General features: G+C 35.1%; 1 protein-coding gene across 1 annotated transcript in view; it reads right to left on the reverse strand.

Annotated features, from left to right (window-relative positions):
• Positions 1–18,819, reverse strand: part of LOC135226284 (lachesin-like) — a 246,071-nt gene that overhangs the window by 35,515 nt on the left and 191,737 nt on the right. Inside the window, exons 5-7 of the mRNA XM_064265725.1 lie at positions 16,354–16,462; positions 1,227–1,387; positions 701–824 (exon numbers count right to left, since the gene is read on the reverse strand). Coding sequence (XP_064121795.1) covers positions 701–824; positions 1,227–1,387; positions 16,354–16,462 — 394 coding nt within the window. The remainder of the gene's footprint in view (positions 1–700; positions 825–1,226; positions 1,388–16,353; positions 16,463–18,819) is intronic.

Consider the following 18,819-nt stretch of genomic DNA (forward strand, 5'->3'; position numbering starts at 1 on the left):
TCCCATGAAGAGGTTGAGCACTTCTTTACGCTTCTCTTTAAGTGATGAAAACGCTTTAGGTCTACTGGAAGTATGACCTGCTTTAAAGCAATCCCTTTTGCCTACGAGCCCCAACCCAGCCCTTCTCACTGTTTTCTTTAGGTCGGGTTTACAGAAGGTAAGATGGCCGGCCGTCACCTTGATCCCTCTCTTAATACAAAATTGAATATATCTTCAAATTAAGATCATCATCATCATTACCTACTTTATTTTTATTCTTATAACATTTTATTGGTTTTTTAGGGTCTAAATACAGTTTGAACCACCATCAGTACTTTTAAAGATGGATTACTCGTAATTATGATTCAATTGAAAATAGCAAATAACGGCAGTGTTTTTGCAAAATACTGAAGATATGTCATAGTTTAATTTCATTATCCATTTACGCTTTCATGTCCAAAGGTACGTGTCCCAGGACCAAACGGAGTATATTGATGATATGATATTTTCTACTAATTATCTTAATTACTATGGAATTAAAGGAAACATGCAGACAAATATACACCCAAAAATATGAATCTCGTATATACATTTTGGTTGACGGGAAAATCAGGAAAAAACTCGACGGCTAAAAGTATCACTTTTAAAAATTTAGAGTAAACTTCATGTTAAGAGTCCACAACAATCTAGGAAGAAAAAAAAACTTTATAATATTGCTTACCGCTGACGACATGAACGGTGATATTAGCAGGAACTGCCAAATATGGCTCACAAGTCCACATACCAGCATCGGTGGCTCTTACTTTGGCAAGAGTTAAAGTGCTTGAGAAGTTGGTGTGCTTTACCTTGAAGAGATCAGAAACATCACTTTGAGAGATTTTTTCCTAACATTTCATTTATTTACACTATTAAATGGTGTATACGACAGTCAGGTAGGCTTTCCTTTAATACTTATAATAGTGTTGTCTGGGAGAAAATGTAATGTTATTGTTGCTTACTGTAAAAATATTAAGATAATCAAAGTTGGTCATGGAAAAAATATTTCTTAAGAGCAAAAAGTTTCTTATCATGGGGAATCTTCAACACACATAAGCATAATACCTGCCTTTTCCAGTCATTAAAACAATCATCTGCTACAAAACTTGGAAATAACTGCGGTATAAAGTCAAACAATAAAATCTTTAAAGAAATAAAATTTTATAGTTGTAACAATAAATATTATGCTTATTTTCACACGCAATACTAACCCCTAATGCTTTGTGTCTGCCATAATTCACCATACTGTTATTGTGATACCAGAAGATGTATACAGGAGGAGATGGAGCATTTAGGACGTGGCACTCAATAGAGAGCAGAGAACTCTCCTCTACATGAACTTCGCTGGGTCCACGAATGGCGGCTTCTGCCCCTGTTGAATGTACAGACAACACAAGAATTATGATATACTGGATAGTGGATGGCGTTCCCAAGCTTATAAAAGTACTTTTTCTTAATATTTTTTTTAAAAATATATCGAGTGACTACCAACTCTCTCTCTCTCTCTCTCTCTCTCCCTCACTCTCTCTCTCTCTCTTCTCTCTCTCTCTCTCTCTCTCTCTCTCTCTCTCTCTCTCTCTCTCTCTCTATATATATATATATATATATATATATATATATATATATATATATATATATATATATATATATATATGGTATATATATATATATATATATATATATATATATATTATATATATATTTATGAATTCAGTGCTTTTGCCATTCAATTTAGCCTCAGACCTCCTTTGTCTCTCTTTCTGTGAATCTCCAATTCACAGTATACCCTGTATGTTTTCTCTGCCGCTTTTCTCCTGCATTTACAGAGAAAACCTACCCTGCCTCTAATCCGCCGAGGTCATAAATCAGGCAACGAAAGGAAAATGCTCTCGTTTGTTGTCAGTCTCCAGACTCGACTCAATTGCTCCTCCCCTGCCCTGATCGGGCCCTTCATCCACGGTTTGCCGGCCTGAACAATTCTGAACGAAGTGACGAGGCCCCACTCCTATTGGGGCCCTAGGGAAGCAGGATCCTACGAGCAATCATACATTAAGTGGGGGATTCTGGCGGCCATCCTTGTATCTACTCCTGTATTTCTCCCTGTTATTTCCCTGTGTCTCTGCTTGTGCAAGCGTCCTTAGTTACTCGTTGTCTTACCCTCACAGCGATACCCCCTAATTCTAAGATACCCTGATTTAAGAGCTGAAGTTCCCTTGAATGTGGTGTAATAATGCTTATTACATGATTGACCTCCTGATATTAGCAAAATTGCTAAGAAAGTTTACTGAAGGAGATATTGTAAGTTGTGCGCCCTCTGAGGAAGTTCTGAGAATGTAAGATTTACGGTAAGTAGGTCTAAGTGTTGGTGGGACCTCCACACCTGTCCAACACTTTGTATGTGTCGCACGTGTTTATAGAACAAACCTGTGTTACAGATTCCCAGCCATATCCATCATTCCTGAGTGAGGTGGACCTCTTATTCCTTACAAGAAGCTCTGGCTTATATTTTGTGCTGCAAATCTCTACATGTGTCCCCGTACACATGTAAAAGTGCTCCAAGAAACTGTTTCCAGTACTAGATCAGTCCCGGAGGGTCATTAGCGTCCTTGCTGGTGCCTTGAAATAGCAGATTAACTAGAAGTTGTAAATATATTCCTTAGTTTTCCTTACACTTTCCCTTGAATTTTCAGTCTGGCCCTCAGCCGACCATTTTCTATTCACAAATCGAGTTGGAAAGGGGGTCGTACTGTTATCACCATTACAACCTCCTAATCGCAGAATTGTAAAAGTGGCGACTATTCCCAGCATTCTCTCTCAACAATTAGCAATGCTAGAGTTGACTTCATGAGAGAAAAAATTAGCCCAAATGAGCAAATGGAAGAAAGAAAATCCCACAGCAAGGTAAGAGCATTTTTCAAGTTTAGGTATTTATTGTTAGGGGCAAAACCATATTGTGACTGCCATTTTTTCAGATAGAAGTAGAAAAACTTAGAATTGTGTGCATGCCAAATTTTAGCTACGAGAGAGAGAAATTCAATCACTAATCTTATTTTTGTGCTAACCATGAAGCAGGAAGTAGCTAGGAAAGTGTTATAATTACCAGGGAACAGTGCAGGTTCCTTTTGCAAAAGCAATAAATCGCAAGAAATCTCCTGTCGACAGAGATTGAATAATTGCTAGTTTGGCACAAACTGCCCCGAGTTTGTTTTTATTTTGGCGATTTTGCAGCGTTTAATGTTCACTGAGTGAATCATCTTTTCTTTCTCTCTGTAGCATATTTTCTACCTCATGTGGGAGAAAAATATGGTTTGTAGGCAAGAAATAGGCAACAATGCTGTAGCTAATCCTTGAGAAAGTTATATCTAAAGAATTAGGCAGAAAATTACCATCACTGAGAACTTTCATCCATTCATATATTTTCCCCTTTCCCTTTTCTCGTAACAGGCATTGTTCTAACGCAGCTAGGTAACATTATTGTAGTGGGGGTTATTGTGAGTAGAATTGTACAAATTGTGATACAAACATGAAACTTGGCGCATTGATTGTGTAACCTGTACTTTGCAAAATTAGGGTCCTGGCCAAAACAAATTTTTATTTTCAAGCTAGACTACCATCAGTTTGAAAAAGACATGATAAAGTATTTCACCTTGAAAACCAGAAATACTTCTTAGAAGAACGTCTAAAGGGACAAGTACTCCGGGAAATGTACAATTTCCAAAAATGATCAATTACATCTGATCCTTTTCCACCATCTTGCAGGATGTTCCTCGAAGAAAGGATCAAGAATACGAAGGACAACATCTACATGCACTGAAAAATCATCAGTTAGGCTCAGCACTTCAGAGCCCACATATAAGTACCTATCCCCCTTTGTATCAACACAGCTGCTTGCAATAGTACTAGTCATTGCAATAAGTTTATTTATAAACTTAACTCATTAACTGAAAATAGTATTTGGAACTGTTTAGGTCCACAAAACAAACTTTTGAATCTTTCCACGTGTCCCTTATCTAATAACCTAATAAACTTAGTTTTATTATTTGCACTTAAACCTTATATAAATCATAAATTCGACTTCCTTATAACATCTGGTCAATTCACTACTAACAACAATTACAAGAAAGACAAAATAGGTCTTAAGGGGATTCTTCTAAACATCCTAACCAGACACATCAACACACACCACCTGCCTAAAAGATTTATGATAGCTATAAAATCACTCTGCAAGCTACATGTCATAATCACTAGATCAGATGAAGACAGGTAAATTGTGTTAATGGACAAGAGTTTATACCAAGAAAAAAATAAGTGAACTTTTAAATGGTACAACTACCTATGAGAAATTAAAAAAAACCCACGCCATAATGTATAGATTTCTTCAGAAAAATTAGATACATCGGTGTAAGAAAAATATAGAAATTCTAGTAAAATTTAAAGCAATCAATCCCAAATTAATCCTATTTCTATAGCCTCCCCAAAACTCACAAAGATAACATCCCCTTCCGTCTCATAATTTCATGTGCTGGAGCTTTTAACATCAGAATTTCAAAATGGTTAACCGAGTTACTATCCCCCTTTTTAAGAACTTTTACCCCTAGTCATACAAAACTTACAGAGGACTTTTCCAACATGTTTAGGTCGGCAATTATCCCCGCACACAATGTAAAATTTCTCAGAGTAGGCATAGACTCCCTTTTCACAAAAGTAACCATAAGAGATGTATTAAGGTTCTTCAAAAGTAAACTTGGCCCATTTACTGACCACTTCTCTATAGAATTTAATAAAATATTGTAACTTGTAGAGCTTTGCATCACTAATAACGTCTTTTTCTTTGGTGATAATTCTTAATGTCAAAAATTTTGTTGCAGTATTGGGAGTCCGCTTAGTCCTGTGTTAGCAAACTTATATATGGAGTATTTAAAAACAGTAATTATATACCCTTTCAAACCAGCAGATATGATTTGGGTTCGCTAAGCAAACAACATCTTAACATACTGGAAAAGTGAATGGGGCAATCTAAATGTCCCTCTACAAAAATTAAATTGCTTGGCCCTGAGCATAACATTTTTTAAAGCATGATAGGAAACCAATAACCAAATTCCCATTTTAGATCTTCACAACTAATAACTACAAATTCAATATCTACGGAAAGTGACATTCTCACTTTCATACACACATTTTTACAGCTATCGTGATATTTCAGTTAAACTCAGCATAGCATATAACTTATTTCTTAGAGCTCAGAGAATTCCAACCGCCCCCCATTCCCAGATATTCTTAACAAAGAACTTGAAACAAGCATAAATCAACTTATATTACCAAAATACCCCAATCACATAATAGAAAAAACATAAATAAACCTAGGAGCAATTTTTACTAACCCACAGAAAACAAAGAAAATGAAAAATTCACAAACAAATTAATACTTTCTCATGTGGATAACTTACGAAAGCTCACACAAACCTTAGGCCACTCAAAACTTTTCATTTTCACTTATCAGAATACATCAGATAAAACCTTAATTTACATCGGCAGAAACAAATTTCTACATATGTTTGAAATTACTAAATTCCCTGTATGGATTGTGATAAGTCATGCTATGGATTCACAGAAAAATCTCTCTCAGAAAGATTAAGTCAACATAAGCACTCAGTTAGATATGGGCAACATAGTTTGGTAATTATCCATCATATAAATAATACCAACCATATCATAGATTGGAACTCATCCCTAAATTTATACAAAAGCAGCTATCGATACAAAAGTCAGATGGTAGATTCTTCACTGATAAAACAACAAGAAAATAGGATCAACCTTTCCAATGGAGACTGGGACTCTGACCATATTAACAATACGTTCCTAAAGGCAATGATGAAGCAGATTAAGACAATTAACAGAACTGTCGTCGGCTTTGTGGTGACCTCAGGCATCACCTAAGGGCATATCTCCCACTATATATTTCACCAATGTAACTCATATGATTCACTACTTGATAATGGGGGGAGTTAGTCCACCAAAATATATTCCTTAGCTTTAAACCAAAGTTTTTTAAAGGGCTTTTCAAAATTGATATATATATATATATATATATATATATATATATATATATATATATATATATATATATCTATATATCTATATATATATATATAATTTATAAGTATTTTGTCACTGGCGGGATTGGAATCTTTGCTTGATTTAGAGAGAATAATAGACAGTGATGTAGGCCACTGTACTACCAAGAGAGGCAAAATTTGATGAATCCAATAAGCCTTAGTGCAAGTGTCTTTGCCAATTATTGTTTATAACCATGCAACAGTCCTGCTAGTGGTGAAGCAGTTATCAACTATGATTTCTTTTAGGTACAAGTTACTCTCGAGATATAGTTAATTAAATATTAGTTTATATTTATGTGTAATTATTTGTGAACATAAAAAAAGTAAAAAAAAAAATAAGGTTACTAATCAGCTATCAGGTTGGAGGTAGGTTGGAAAAAGTGCTCGGTAGAGGGCCAAGTTGTCTTGTGGTTTCTGTCTATAAAACACGAGTTTTATACAACTTCTATGTCAGTGAAGCTTTTTTAAGTGTACTGTCACATGTTTGAATATGCAGTGACTGTGTTGCTCTTCCTTAAAGTAAAGTAGGAAAACAAAATTGGCATTTATTTATGTGTAAAAAACCATGAATCTTTGCTCTGGTTTCCTGGCCTGGAAAATCATGTGCCCTCGGGCTACTCTTGGGGCATCTGAATGGCCAACTTTAGCGGGTAGTAAAATTGGTGACGATGCAGTCTTTTGCTCCCAGTGAAAACCAGAGACAGTGACTCTTACATTTTCTGTGATTCCATAATGAATGCGCCAAGGTTGAAAAGAATTAATAGCATAGGTAATATGTACTGTTTATGAAGACAATGATCATTTAATTCTTGATGATACATTACGAATAGAGGTTGAAACTGAGTGTCCAAAGATGGTGTAAGACTATCATAGCCTAGCATTATTATATGCAATCAACCAACCTCTAAGGGAACGTCGGGGAAGATCCAGGTGAGCTTTTTCACTTTTATTATAAAACTAAAATACTCAAATTTAGCAAATACAAGAACTGAAAGGCGGACTCACGCCAACTGACATTTTATAAAGGAAATGAAGTCTGAAGTTATTAACCACGAGTCCCCAGTAATGCATTCGAAGACAATGAGAAAAATCTTACCAAAAAACCCTCGAAAATCTCTCGACATTGGCCTCAAAAAATTACAATTACAATTTCACATGAATCTTACTTCTGAATCATTTAAGCTGAAAATCAACTAAGCCAAACCTCGGATGACCAAAATGAAAAGGGATTAGAGTTGAAAACTTCATGAACTCTTTACAACAAAACTGGGTTTTGGCTGAGAGAGAATTATATGTCTGCCTATGTTATTGCCCCTGGGGGAAAGAGGCAGAGGGGAGTTTTACATGGTTCACAGTCACTTTGCATTGCTACACAAAGATTCTACATTGGTCTATTCGTTCAAATCATATAATTAAGTATCAAGAACAGGGTTGGTTTAATATTCACAACACTTCCTGTGTAGTCAGCCTGAATGAAGAGGATTTTTCTTGAACATATTTACAAATAAATAACCACAACGTCTGCTGCCCACCCAATTCTCCTTGCAAATCCTAAGCATTGCAAAGGAGTGTCGGGAAATAATGGATCCAGATATTTCGCGACATTCTCTATGCCAGAAAACCTGGACACCCATGAAAGCAATATGAAGGTTTAGACAGGTGAGACAAAAGTATGCCATCTTCCGTGGCCTATGCTCAACTGTTGTGCCACAGTTGAATTCAGCTCACAAAACAAGATACACAATCTAAAAATAAGTGTAATCACTCTCAAAAAACTTACTGACACCTAATTTGTGTCATACAAGGGTTTACATAACATCACAACAAAAATATGCTTGTGCACTGCATCTCAGCAGCACGAAGCAATAACACTAATAAAATTAATTTCCTAACCCTTCAAATCTCCTCTACATCACCCCACACTCTACAGTCTTTTCTTTGGGTTTTACACTACACATCACTATTCTTAACCCATTCCTGCATTCTCATCTTTTGGGCTATCGCTGCCCTTCTGTTCGGTCTCGCTCGCTTACTTAAGCACCAGAGTCTGACTGTTCAGCATATTCACTAGACTGTTCATGTAATTCTGCATGAATTCATCATTCTCTCAAGAATCACCACTGTTTCTTCTGTAGAGCTCACTGACTAAGCATATGACGCCATCGTCATTGGGGTATACAGCAACAATTCTTCCCAGTAGCCAGTAACTCAGGGGACACAACAAATGTGTGTAGACAGATAGTTCCTGCAGGAATGTAATAATCTTCACACGAACATAACAGTGGGTCTCAAAGGACACACGGTGTTCTGCAGAATGCTGGTGGCATTCTTCAAGTGCATCAATAAGTTTCGCAGGCTGTAACAATGTTCATAAGAACTTAGTGGCACTCTTCAAGTGTGTAGAGTTCCAGAAAAGATCATAGGAAAAAGAACATAGGATGTTCCCAACAATGTAAGCGGCATACAATAACTTCAAAACAACTGTTGCACTGTCGAGAACCAAAACAAATATATAAATATACAGTGACTGGTCACACAGGTGGCTAGTTTAACATAGCCTATTCCCCTTCCTACCAGGAGTGGACAGGTGTAATCAATGCTGATATTGATGAATAAAGTGACATTGCTTTCATGCGAGGTTCCCCAAAGGTATGTCTGAAGGACCTGTCACAGGAGACATGAACGTGTGGTGATCCTAAATACAAAGACCCTGAAAGTATTAATAACTGCACATTGACGGTGCCTTGTATGACAGGAATTGAACATACCTGTTATACTATAGTAGATCAAGGGACCCAGTGGAAAGCCTTAGATAAGTTGGAAACCAACGTATAGGAATTTTACTCTAAATTTCAACAGTAAAACTTACAATAACTATACTAAATTTTGGTCTGAGCACAATTATTCAAAGAGCTTTCTCCCTTTGACTTTAAGGAAGCATTAAACACAATCCTAAGGGGAGTGGTAGAACTAACTCTTTTAAACCCTGAAACAAGGCATGTGTGACAGCACAGTTAGCAAAAATTACACTTAGAGCTTCAACAAATGGGAGCAGTTCTCTCAAAATAGCGAAATAAGGCATGTAGTAGCCTTCTACTGTAACTGTTGTATGATAGGAAAGTTAGCAACAATTAAACTTAGAGCTGCGACAACATAAAGGGGCTTTCTCTCGTGGGGGTCCAGGTAATCACGTGAAGTTAGTTACATTAGCTAGTTCATGATTTTGGCTAACAAACTTCGGTTGAAAAGAGCATCAGACTGTGTTATCTAGTTCATAACTTCAGTTACCAAGAGCATAAACCTACATTATGTTGTTCATAACTACAGTTAACAAGAACATCAAACAATTCCTTGAAAGTAGTGATCCGCTAATTTTACTGGCTATACAGGCAAGGGAAGTTTTTTCAACTGGATTTCTGAACAGCTTTTTTCATCAGTTGCAAAGCAATTAACTTAATTTTAAAAAAACCACCACAGTGCATGTCTCCAACTGGTGCACTTTGAAGTGTGTAGCGTACAAGTTTGCATGAGGTGCCTTTCGCATATGCAAATTTCCATAGGATACAACAGTAAATTCACAATAGGCCACAGATATTATGACTTGAAACATCACTGCAGTGAGTGTCTTCCAACTGGTGCACCCTAAAGTGCATACAAGTCTGCGTCAGGTGTGTTTTGCACATGCAAAGACCCTTAGGATGCAAGGTTGAATTCACAACAGGCCGTAGACACTACATCATGTCATTATAAAACAAAGAAAATTCAGCTAATCATTCCCAACATTCACACGAGCGCACTAGCTCCTTAATAACTTCATCAAACGGTTGGCAAAATCTATACCCTTAAGCCTATCCCATACTATCTTCATGGTTCTCAGTCATGCACGAAAAAACCATCACCTGCTCTACATTCCTGATGTTCACTGATACAAGCTATCCAGTTCATAAGACCAAATGTTGGAAATGTTCACTCAAACTGGGATGATTCTGTCCAAAGATTATGTAGGACTATTATAGTATGGCCTTAAGAGCGCAGTCAAACAACATCTAAGCAAAGGTCCAGCAAGATCCGGGTGGATTTTTACACTTTTATTATAAAACTAACTCATTCAAATTTAACAAATACATGTACTGCGACGTGGACTAGTGCCAACTGACAACTTACAAAGAAAATCAACTCTGAAGTAATTAACCACGAGGCTCCAGGAATGCACGCAAAGACAATGATAAAAATTTTCCAAAGTACCCTCGAAAATCGCTCAACACTGGCCTAAAAAAAGTAACCGTTTTATATGAATCTTACTTACTTCTGAATCATCAGACTGCATTTTAGCTGAAAATCAAGTAAGCCAAACCTCGGATGGCAAAAATAAAAAAGGATTAGAGTTGCATACTTCAAAGACTCTTCACAACAAAACTGGCGCTTGGCTGTGAAAGAATTACATGTCAACCTTTTTTGGTGCCTCTGGGAGAAAGAGGCAGACGGGACTTTGGAAGGTCCAAAGTCACTTCACATTCCTACATTGGTCAATTCGTCCCAGTTATATTTCGAAGAATCAAAAAGTCCTTTTAATATTCACAACACTGCCTGTGCAGTCAAACTGAATGAAGATAATTTTTCTTGAACATATTTATAGATAAATGAGAACCACAAAGTCTGCTGCCTGCTTCCCTCTTCCCCTTGCAAATCCTAAGCGTTGTGAAGGATTGTCGGGAAAACCAGGCTAATTGTTGAATTAAGATCAAGAGAGAAATATGAAGACATTTGTGAGGAGTTCAGTGACCAAGAAATTAGTTTAAGAGACAACCTAATATTCAAAGTTGAAGATTTGTCTACTTACATATCGTATGTTACTGTGCCGAATGTGCCTTTTGAATTGACTGACTTCATGCTGAATGACATTCTTTCCACATATGCCCAGGGAGTTATATGATAAACATTCGAAGTCAGAGAAGATAAAAAGGCATTGGCAATGATGTCAGGACAGTTTCAATGGATATTAATCAAAAGATTCCTTCTTTCTTAAATGCTGAATGCGCCAAGATTTATATTTACATATACTATGAATGACAGACGAAAACATGTGACTTTATGGGCAAACTAGCCATTTTGATAATGAATGTGAAGTTGGAGTTAGGCACACACTGATTATCAGTAGTGAAGTAAATTTCCATCATTTATCTGGCCACCCAGAAAATAAAGCAAGCGAAATCCCAATAAGAGTGGATGTTCCAAATTGTCAAGGTATGCAGCAAAACACTTCTACAATTTATCGTTTTGTTGATGTTGGAAATGACCCAGTATCTAACACCAACCAACCATGCAAGTGAAATCTGAAATGCTGATGGAGGCTTCCCAACTGATGGACCTGCATGATGATACAGATATTACTCCTACCTGAAGAAAACAGTTTGCTCCTATAAATATAACTGTAGAATATAATAGTGGTACTAAAAAATGCAAGCTACGACATCAAACAACGACCTACTAAGGCTGATGCAGTACCTCTTGTTGCAACCTACGGGACAATATCCGGGAAGATGTTTATTTATTCACCTGACACTAATCCTGTTGAAGCTTTACCTAGTGACAGTGGTATGAGACCTTGTGGCGTCATGGAAAAGTCAAGGCTTTTTGAAGAACAACACTGACGAAGACAGATGTAACACAGACACAACATATCTCATGAGTTAAGATTCCTTTAGCTCAATCATCACCTTCAGTGGTCAAGAAGATATATAAAATCCAGCAGGCGATTTATTGTTACCATTCTTTAATATTTCGAATTATTCAAAAAGTGCCAAATACACAATGGCAGAACAAGAAAGTTGTTGCTCGATAGAAAATAAAATACCAGCGGGTCAAAATTTTAATAATGGTAATGAAACCACTGAGGCCGATGAGTCGGATTGTAATTTAAGTGGTGTAGAAAACACACAGATACACAACAACCGAAAGCAATGTAAAAATGCTACAAAAAATGTGCAAACGAAAATCTCATAATATCTGACTTTGATTATGGTATCCACCTTTAATATCAACGGTATTAATAATAAGACTGTAACAAAAGATATTACATTCATTTAACACCTTCAAGAAAATAGATATTCTTTTAGTCGCAGAACACGATGTTAAGGATATTTAAGATTTGGCTTTTGTCAGAGAGGTATAATATAATTTTCAGTTCAGTCATTTGTCTTTGGGGTTGAACCTGTATTCTCATCAAGAAGTCTTTAGATTTTGTAATAAAGCATTTTGAAAGAAATGGAAATTCTAGAATGTGTTTTGTACATAGTGAGGTGAATGGTAGTAAGATTCGCGTTGTTAACATTTATGATCCTTCAGGTCATAATTATACAAGGGAACGGGAAGAGTTTTTTGACAATGATATTACCCTACTACTTAAGGTATTATAATAGCCCTACTTTATGGAAGGTGATTGGAACTGTGCTTTGAGACCTAAAGAATAATGAATCAAATGTGTCAAAATAATTTCTCACATTAATTTGGACCCTTACATTTAATGATGTATGGATTTTGCCAAACAGGGAACCCCAGTATATTTGCGTACTCACAAACTATGGTTCGGACATTGATAGATTGTACTGGCAGGCGCTCGAAGACAATGTAATGCTAAACGAAATGCCACTTGTGTCATTTTCTGATCAGTCTGCTGTCGTTTGAAAAGTTAGGAGTAATCTAAACATTAGTATCGGGAATTCGGTTGGAAGCTTAATACTAGTTTATTAGAAGACTAGGATAATAAAGGTTTAGGAGTTTCTAAACCTTTTTGAAACATATAAATGGAATTTCTATCATATCAATAATTAATGGAATGACTTGGTGAATCCAGAAATAAAACAATTCTTTATCAAAAAAGGTAAAGGGATTAACAGGCAGATATATGGAGGCATCAATTATTTCGAAGCAAAGCTAAGGAAACAAAACATGAATCTTTGTGTCAAAAAATTCAGAATATGTAGACATTAGTATTCTCAAAGAAAAACAAACAATTTAAAAAATCTCAGATATTAGAAGGGGTTAATATATGACCGAGAATTCAAGACAGGATTGAAGGGGAAAAAGCCTCTTTTTACCTTCTTGTGCAGCAAAGATCCCTAAATAGTAAAAAGGTCATGACAAAAATAGTCGCAGAACGCAGCATAATCTTGATGAAGGTACTGTTTTTACAAATAGCCTGGCATTGAATACTAAGTATTTAGGTATTACCAAAGTCTTTGCCGGAAAAAACATTTTAGGAAGTTTGTAAAAAAAAAATTACTGATTCTGATAATGGCATAAGAATATATCTTTCGGAGAGATACGTGATATTATTCGTTCCATTCCTAGCAGTAAATGCCTGGTATAGACGGGACCCCAGTAGAACTTTTTAGGGCATTTTGGATAGATATCAAGCATGAACTAAAACTTTTGCATGAAAATAATATGGAAATGAAAACTCTCTCCAAGAGTCAAGCTACTGCACTGGTCACGCTCATATCGAAAGGTACTGCTGAGAGTCCTTTGGCTAATTGGAGAGTAATTTCATTGTTGCACTGTGACTATAAGATACTGGCTAATTGCGAAAACAATGTCCTCAACAATTTCATGTGCTTGGAAGATCCATCAATAGATGTAATACTTTAATTAGAGATATTGTGTTATTGTAATGAGAAAAGAGTTCAAGGTGCTATTTTAAATCTTGATTGTTCGAAAGGATTTGACCGTGTTGATATTATCTTTGTACTTCAGATTCTTGAATGACTAGATTTTTGTGATTAGCTGATTTCCTACAGTAAGATATTATACAAGAATATTGGAGGTTGCTGCATTGTTAATGGTAACTATGATAGAAATTTAAGCGTGCAAAGGAGAGTCCGACGAGGTTTCTATCTTTTTTTGTTCCTTTATGCTGTTTTCCAGGAACAACTGCGCCTTGCTGTAAAAAGAAATATCTGTATTGAACACTTGCTCTTACCAAACGATAACAACCTAAAAGTTCTTGGGTTTGCTGATGATTAAAATATTTTCGTTTAAAGCAGCCACAGGTAGTGTGCTAAATAAAACTAAGTCGGTTAGTTTGGCCTTTACCGAGGCTTCAAGGATATACAGGTTCTTTTACAACTTTGGGAATTTTATTATCTAATATTAGTTGTTAACTCTTTCTGAAAAAAATTAATGAAAAATGAAGAATACTTCGGTGAGCTTCCAAAACAAAAGACTTACTAACATAAAAAAAACTGTTATTGTCAATAATTTGACTTTTTCAAAGACATGGTATATTTCCCTTATTTGCTCTTTGATTCAATTATGCAAAACTAATAAGTAAAGAAGTTTTCTTTTACATTTGGGGGGAAAATATGAATTTATCAAGAGCGACACTTCAACAAAGTCCAAGACTAAAGGACGGATAGGAATGGTAAATCTTTCATGAAAGACACACAGTATTCCAGCTGCCTCTTTCCTAAAGTTACACTGTGATAAGGATTACAATTTTATGTTTACTGAAAATTTAAACAGGGAAACAATTATTCATGTATAATGGTACCTATGAATTCCGAGATCTTATTATCAGTTGGAAAATGTGAAGCAGTTGTTCAGAATTTTCATTTTCTTAAATCGAGAACTATAATTATTTGTGAGCATATTGCCAAAGGTATAGCCATCTATTGAGAGTAGATACCCTTTATAATTCTCCTTTGGTCTGGGAAAGAATCAATGTGAAATTTCTATCTCCTGCTAATAGGGAAATAATATATAAATATAGTCACTAAATCTTAAACAATAACAGAAATATTAAGAGAAATGAAAATAACTCAAGACTCCCATTGCCAGTTTTGTGATGTTGATGACTCAAATATTTATAAGGTATATCTCTGCAAGAAAATACCAAGCATAATAATTTAGTTAAAGTGAATTTGAAGCATATTTGCAATTATCTGAATTGTAATTTTTTTAGAATTATATATTTTGATTTCCCAGATGCATCGAAGAAACAAAAGAACACCACCGATACTTTAATTTTGTCAAGTTATATTGTAAATATATAGTTATTCCAAGATAAACTGTGCATAAACGTTTGTTAACAAATAAAATAAAAAAAAATCATTATACGTAACAAAACAGATATCAATACCATTTTAAAAGACTAAATATTCAAGCAAATCACGAAGAATTTTTGTAAGATTGAAAGCAATGTATTCTAGATGTAAATGTATGTAGCTCGAAATTTGTTGTACTTTTTGTAAATAGTATATTGAATAAAAACTTAAAGAAAAAAATCTTTTTGCATATGTAGAGCAGAGTCGATATAAACTTATGACAACTTATCCTTAACCATAATTGTGGCCTAATATTAGTGAATACCAAACTACCCTGTGGTAAGGGTATAAGAATACAACCACCGTAGGTCCTGCGTGTTGTAAAAGTCAGCTAAAAGGACAGCTGCTGCCTTGCAGTCTTACTTTTTCAGTAAAAGGCTAGGCCCACCGCCAATAACTGTGAAAACTGCTCCCTTGCTGTCTTATTTTATGGTTAAAGGCTAGGCCCACTGCAAATAATTGTGGAAACTGCTGCCTTGCAGGTGGAATTTTTAGTCAAAGGTGAGGCCCACCACCAATAACTGTGGTTGATGACAGCAAGGACATGCAGTCGTAAAAACCCCTTTGCCAAATAATAAGCCATGTTGTAAGGAAAGGCACATCAGGCAACCTTAGTGCAGGGATAACGGTTTGAAAGAAGATTAGTGAATACCAATGGTCATACGTACACAGGTGACACGCACACATACGTACTCACACACACGCACACACACATTGCGTCATTATATGGGTTCATGGTAAAAGAGAGAGAGAGAGAGCGAGAGAGAATATGTGTTAGGTAAGCACATACACAAACACACACACAATCACATACACATCTATATGTATGTGCGTGCGCGTGCGTGTGTGTGTGTATGTGCGCGCATACCTGATACATACAATTTTTTTTTACCCTGAGCCCATATAATGACGTAATGAGTTGGTCCTTTTCATGCGAGATCTTTCAAAATTTCACATTAATACCCTAAGAATTTCATTTTACCAAAAGCCTATAGGTAACACTGGGAAGGAGATTCAGGTATGGGCTACATTATTATATTAATTATCTAAACACTCTTCCAAATTGAGCACGAGGTTTAATTCAATTTATAGTTACGAAATAAAAGGAATTTTGGTCTTACTTGTAACCACCAAGTTGAAAAAGAATGACACAGGAGGGTAAGTCGTCAGCTGACATTCGTACTGTCCGGCGTCAGACTCCCGGACATCTTTGATCCACAATTCCCAGGCCTTTACGAAAAAAAGTGGAAAAATATATCACTGCGGAAAAGGTTTAAGGAAATAGTGTATTATGAAACCTTAACTTTAAGGCACAAAATTATAATAAAAAAATTTACAAATGTTAACATAAAATATAATAATTCACACAACCAATTTGAAGATTAGGGGTAACCACAAGGAGTAAAGAAGTATTGGTTGGAAAACTTATAAAAGAAGACAAAATTTCCTAAACTGATTCATATTTATAGTAACTGCACCACAAAAGGTTAAAATATTATTATTAACAAACAGTGAGGCCAAGTACTGTAGAGTGTGTGTGTCTGTGCTAGTGAGTCAATATTCAGTAGCTACTAAAATACTTTGCCTTGCCTTTTTGAATAAGAGATTTTTAAGGCCTCTCTGACACTTGTATTACAAAAGTTATTCTGCGTATGTGTGTATGTAAGTATAATTTATCTGTTTTTGCTGACATCTCTCTCTCTCTCTCTCTCTCTCTCTCTCTCTCTCTGAGACGGTAGGGTTCGCATGGGCGCTATCCTGCTGGTTTTCAGCATACCACTTTTGATTTTGAGACGCACTCTCTGCTCCAGTATACTCATGGACACGGGATTAATGCATCCTACTTTGACCACAGGGAAATGAAAAATTGGTTGTAATCGTGACCTGTTTTGATTTTTCCCTAAGTCATTTTCGAATGACTTCTACATAGTGGTAAAAGATCATAATCATTTAATGTAAGGTATTTTGTGTATAAATATGTTAATCCCGTTTTCTCATCCTTATAAGCTGCCTCCCTTAAAATTTATACATTTAACATATCTCTATTTTGAAGTTAAGAATCATGTTTATACATGTTTTAACTAACATGCATATTCTTGCAAAAGCTTTCCTTATATAAAGCTAAATTCAATAATGTTTCTTTCCAGTTCATTATTACAATAGAGTATCAATTTGCCCCTGCCCCCTTGATTGTATAATTGTTTCCACTAACTTATATGAGAATTCCACTGTTCACGATGCATGCATGCCTGACAAATTTTTCTACATTCTTCAGTTCTCTGTTCCAATGTTTTTTTTTTTTTTTTTTTTCAGTTTGACCTATATAAAGTTATATCAATACTTTGAAATACACATCCCATAAGTCGGGAGATTCTTTTTATACATACTTCACTAGTTTCTTGTTCTTAAATGCAATATTAACTCCAAATTACTTAAGTATATGGGGGATATCTTTCGAAATTATTATCATATGGTAGCACGAACAGGATTTTTGTGTTGTAAGATTTTTTTTTAATTATCATGAATCTTTTTGCCGCTTCAAATGCATTGTCTAATAGGGAATCCGGACTTTTAAATTCACTTGCTGTTTTCCTAATCTTATCTACTTCTTCATCAGTGTATTTAGGGTTACATATATTATTTAATGCTCTTAAAAATATGGATGGAAAACTTGTTTCTTAACTTGGATGCTTTGACCAGAATAAAAATGGATAGAAACAGAAATAGTGATGGATCTTCTGTAAATATTGTACTTGAACCCGTTGCTAGTTCTTTATATTACATTCTATGTTGTGATAATTAGCGTCTTTAACAACACAATAACAAGCTTAAAAAACTAGGGTGTTTTTTCATCATTTGATATAGCGATTAAAAGTATTCCTGCGCTGGATATGGTTGTATGATTAAACCTAAATGAAATAAATGTAGTCTCGTTTTAAATTGGATATCCATATAGCAAAAACAAAAAGTGCTTTCCTCTCAAAATAATTATTCTCATTTTGACTGTGTAAATTAAATTGCAACGAGATAGAGTTATTTATATATATACATACATACATACATATATATATATATATATATATATATATATATATATATATATATATATATATATATATATATATATATATACATCGAGCTACAAATGTCCTTTAATATCTAATTCACTCTACCTCGGAATTAATAAATTTTCATATATGCTTAACCATGGTGGAGTGGGTAAAGCTTCACTGACGTTCCTGGATTTGTATGGTGTCCTAGGTTCGCGCCTGGGCGCCGACAATTCTATTATCGCCAAATAAAATTCCCTTCGGTTAAGCATATATGAAAATATCATCCGAGGTAGACAATTCCCGAGGTGTGAAATAGATATTAAAGGACATTTGTAGCTCGATGCATGTATATGAATCACGGTAATGTGATATGACTTATATACTATATATATATATATATATATATATATATATATATATATATATATATATATATATAATATATATATAATATATATATATATATATAGTATATATATATATATATATATATATATATATATATATAATATATATATATATATATATATATAT

This window comes from Macrobrachium nipponense, chromosome 14, assembly GCF_015104395.2.
Source record: "Macrobrachium nipponense isolate FS-2020 chromosome 14, ASM1510439v2, whole genome shotgun sequence".
Classification (NCBI taxonomy): domain Eukaryota; kingdom Metazoa; phylum Arthropoda; class Malacostraca; order Decapoda; family Palaemonidae; genus Macrobrachium; species Macrobrachium nipponense.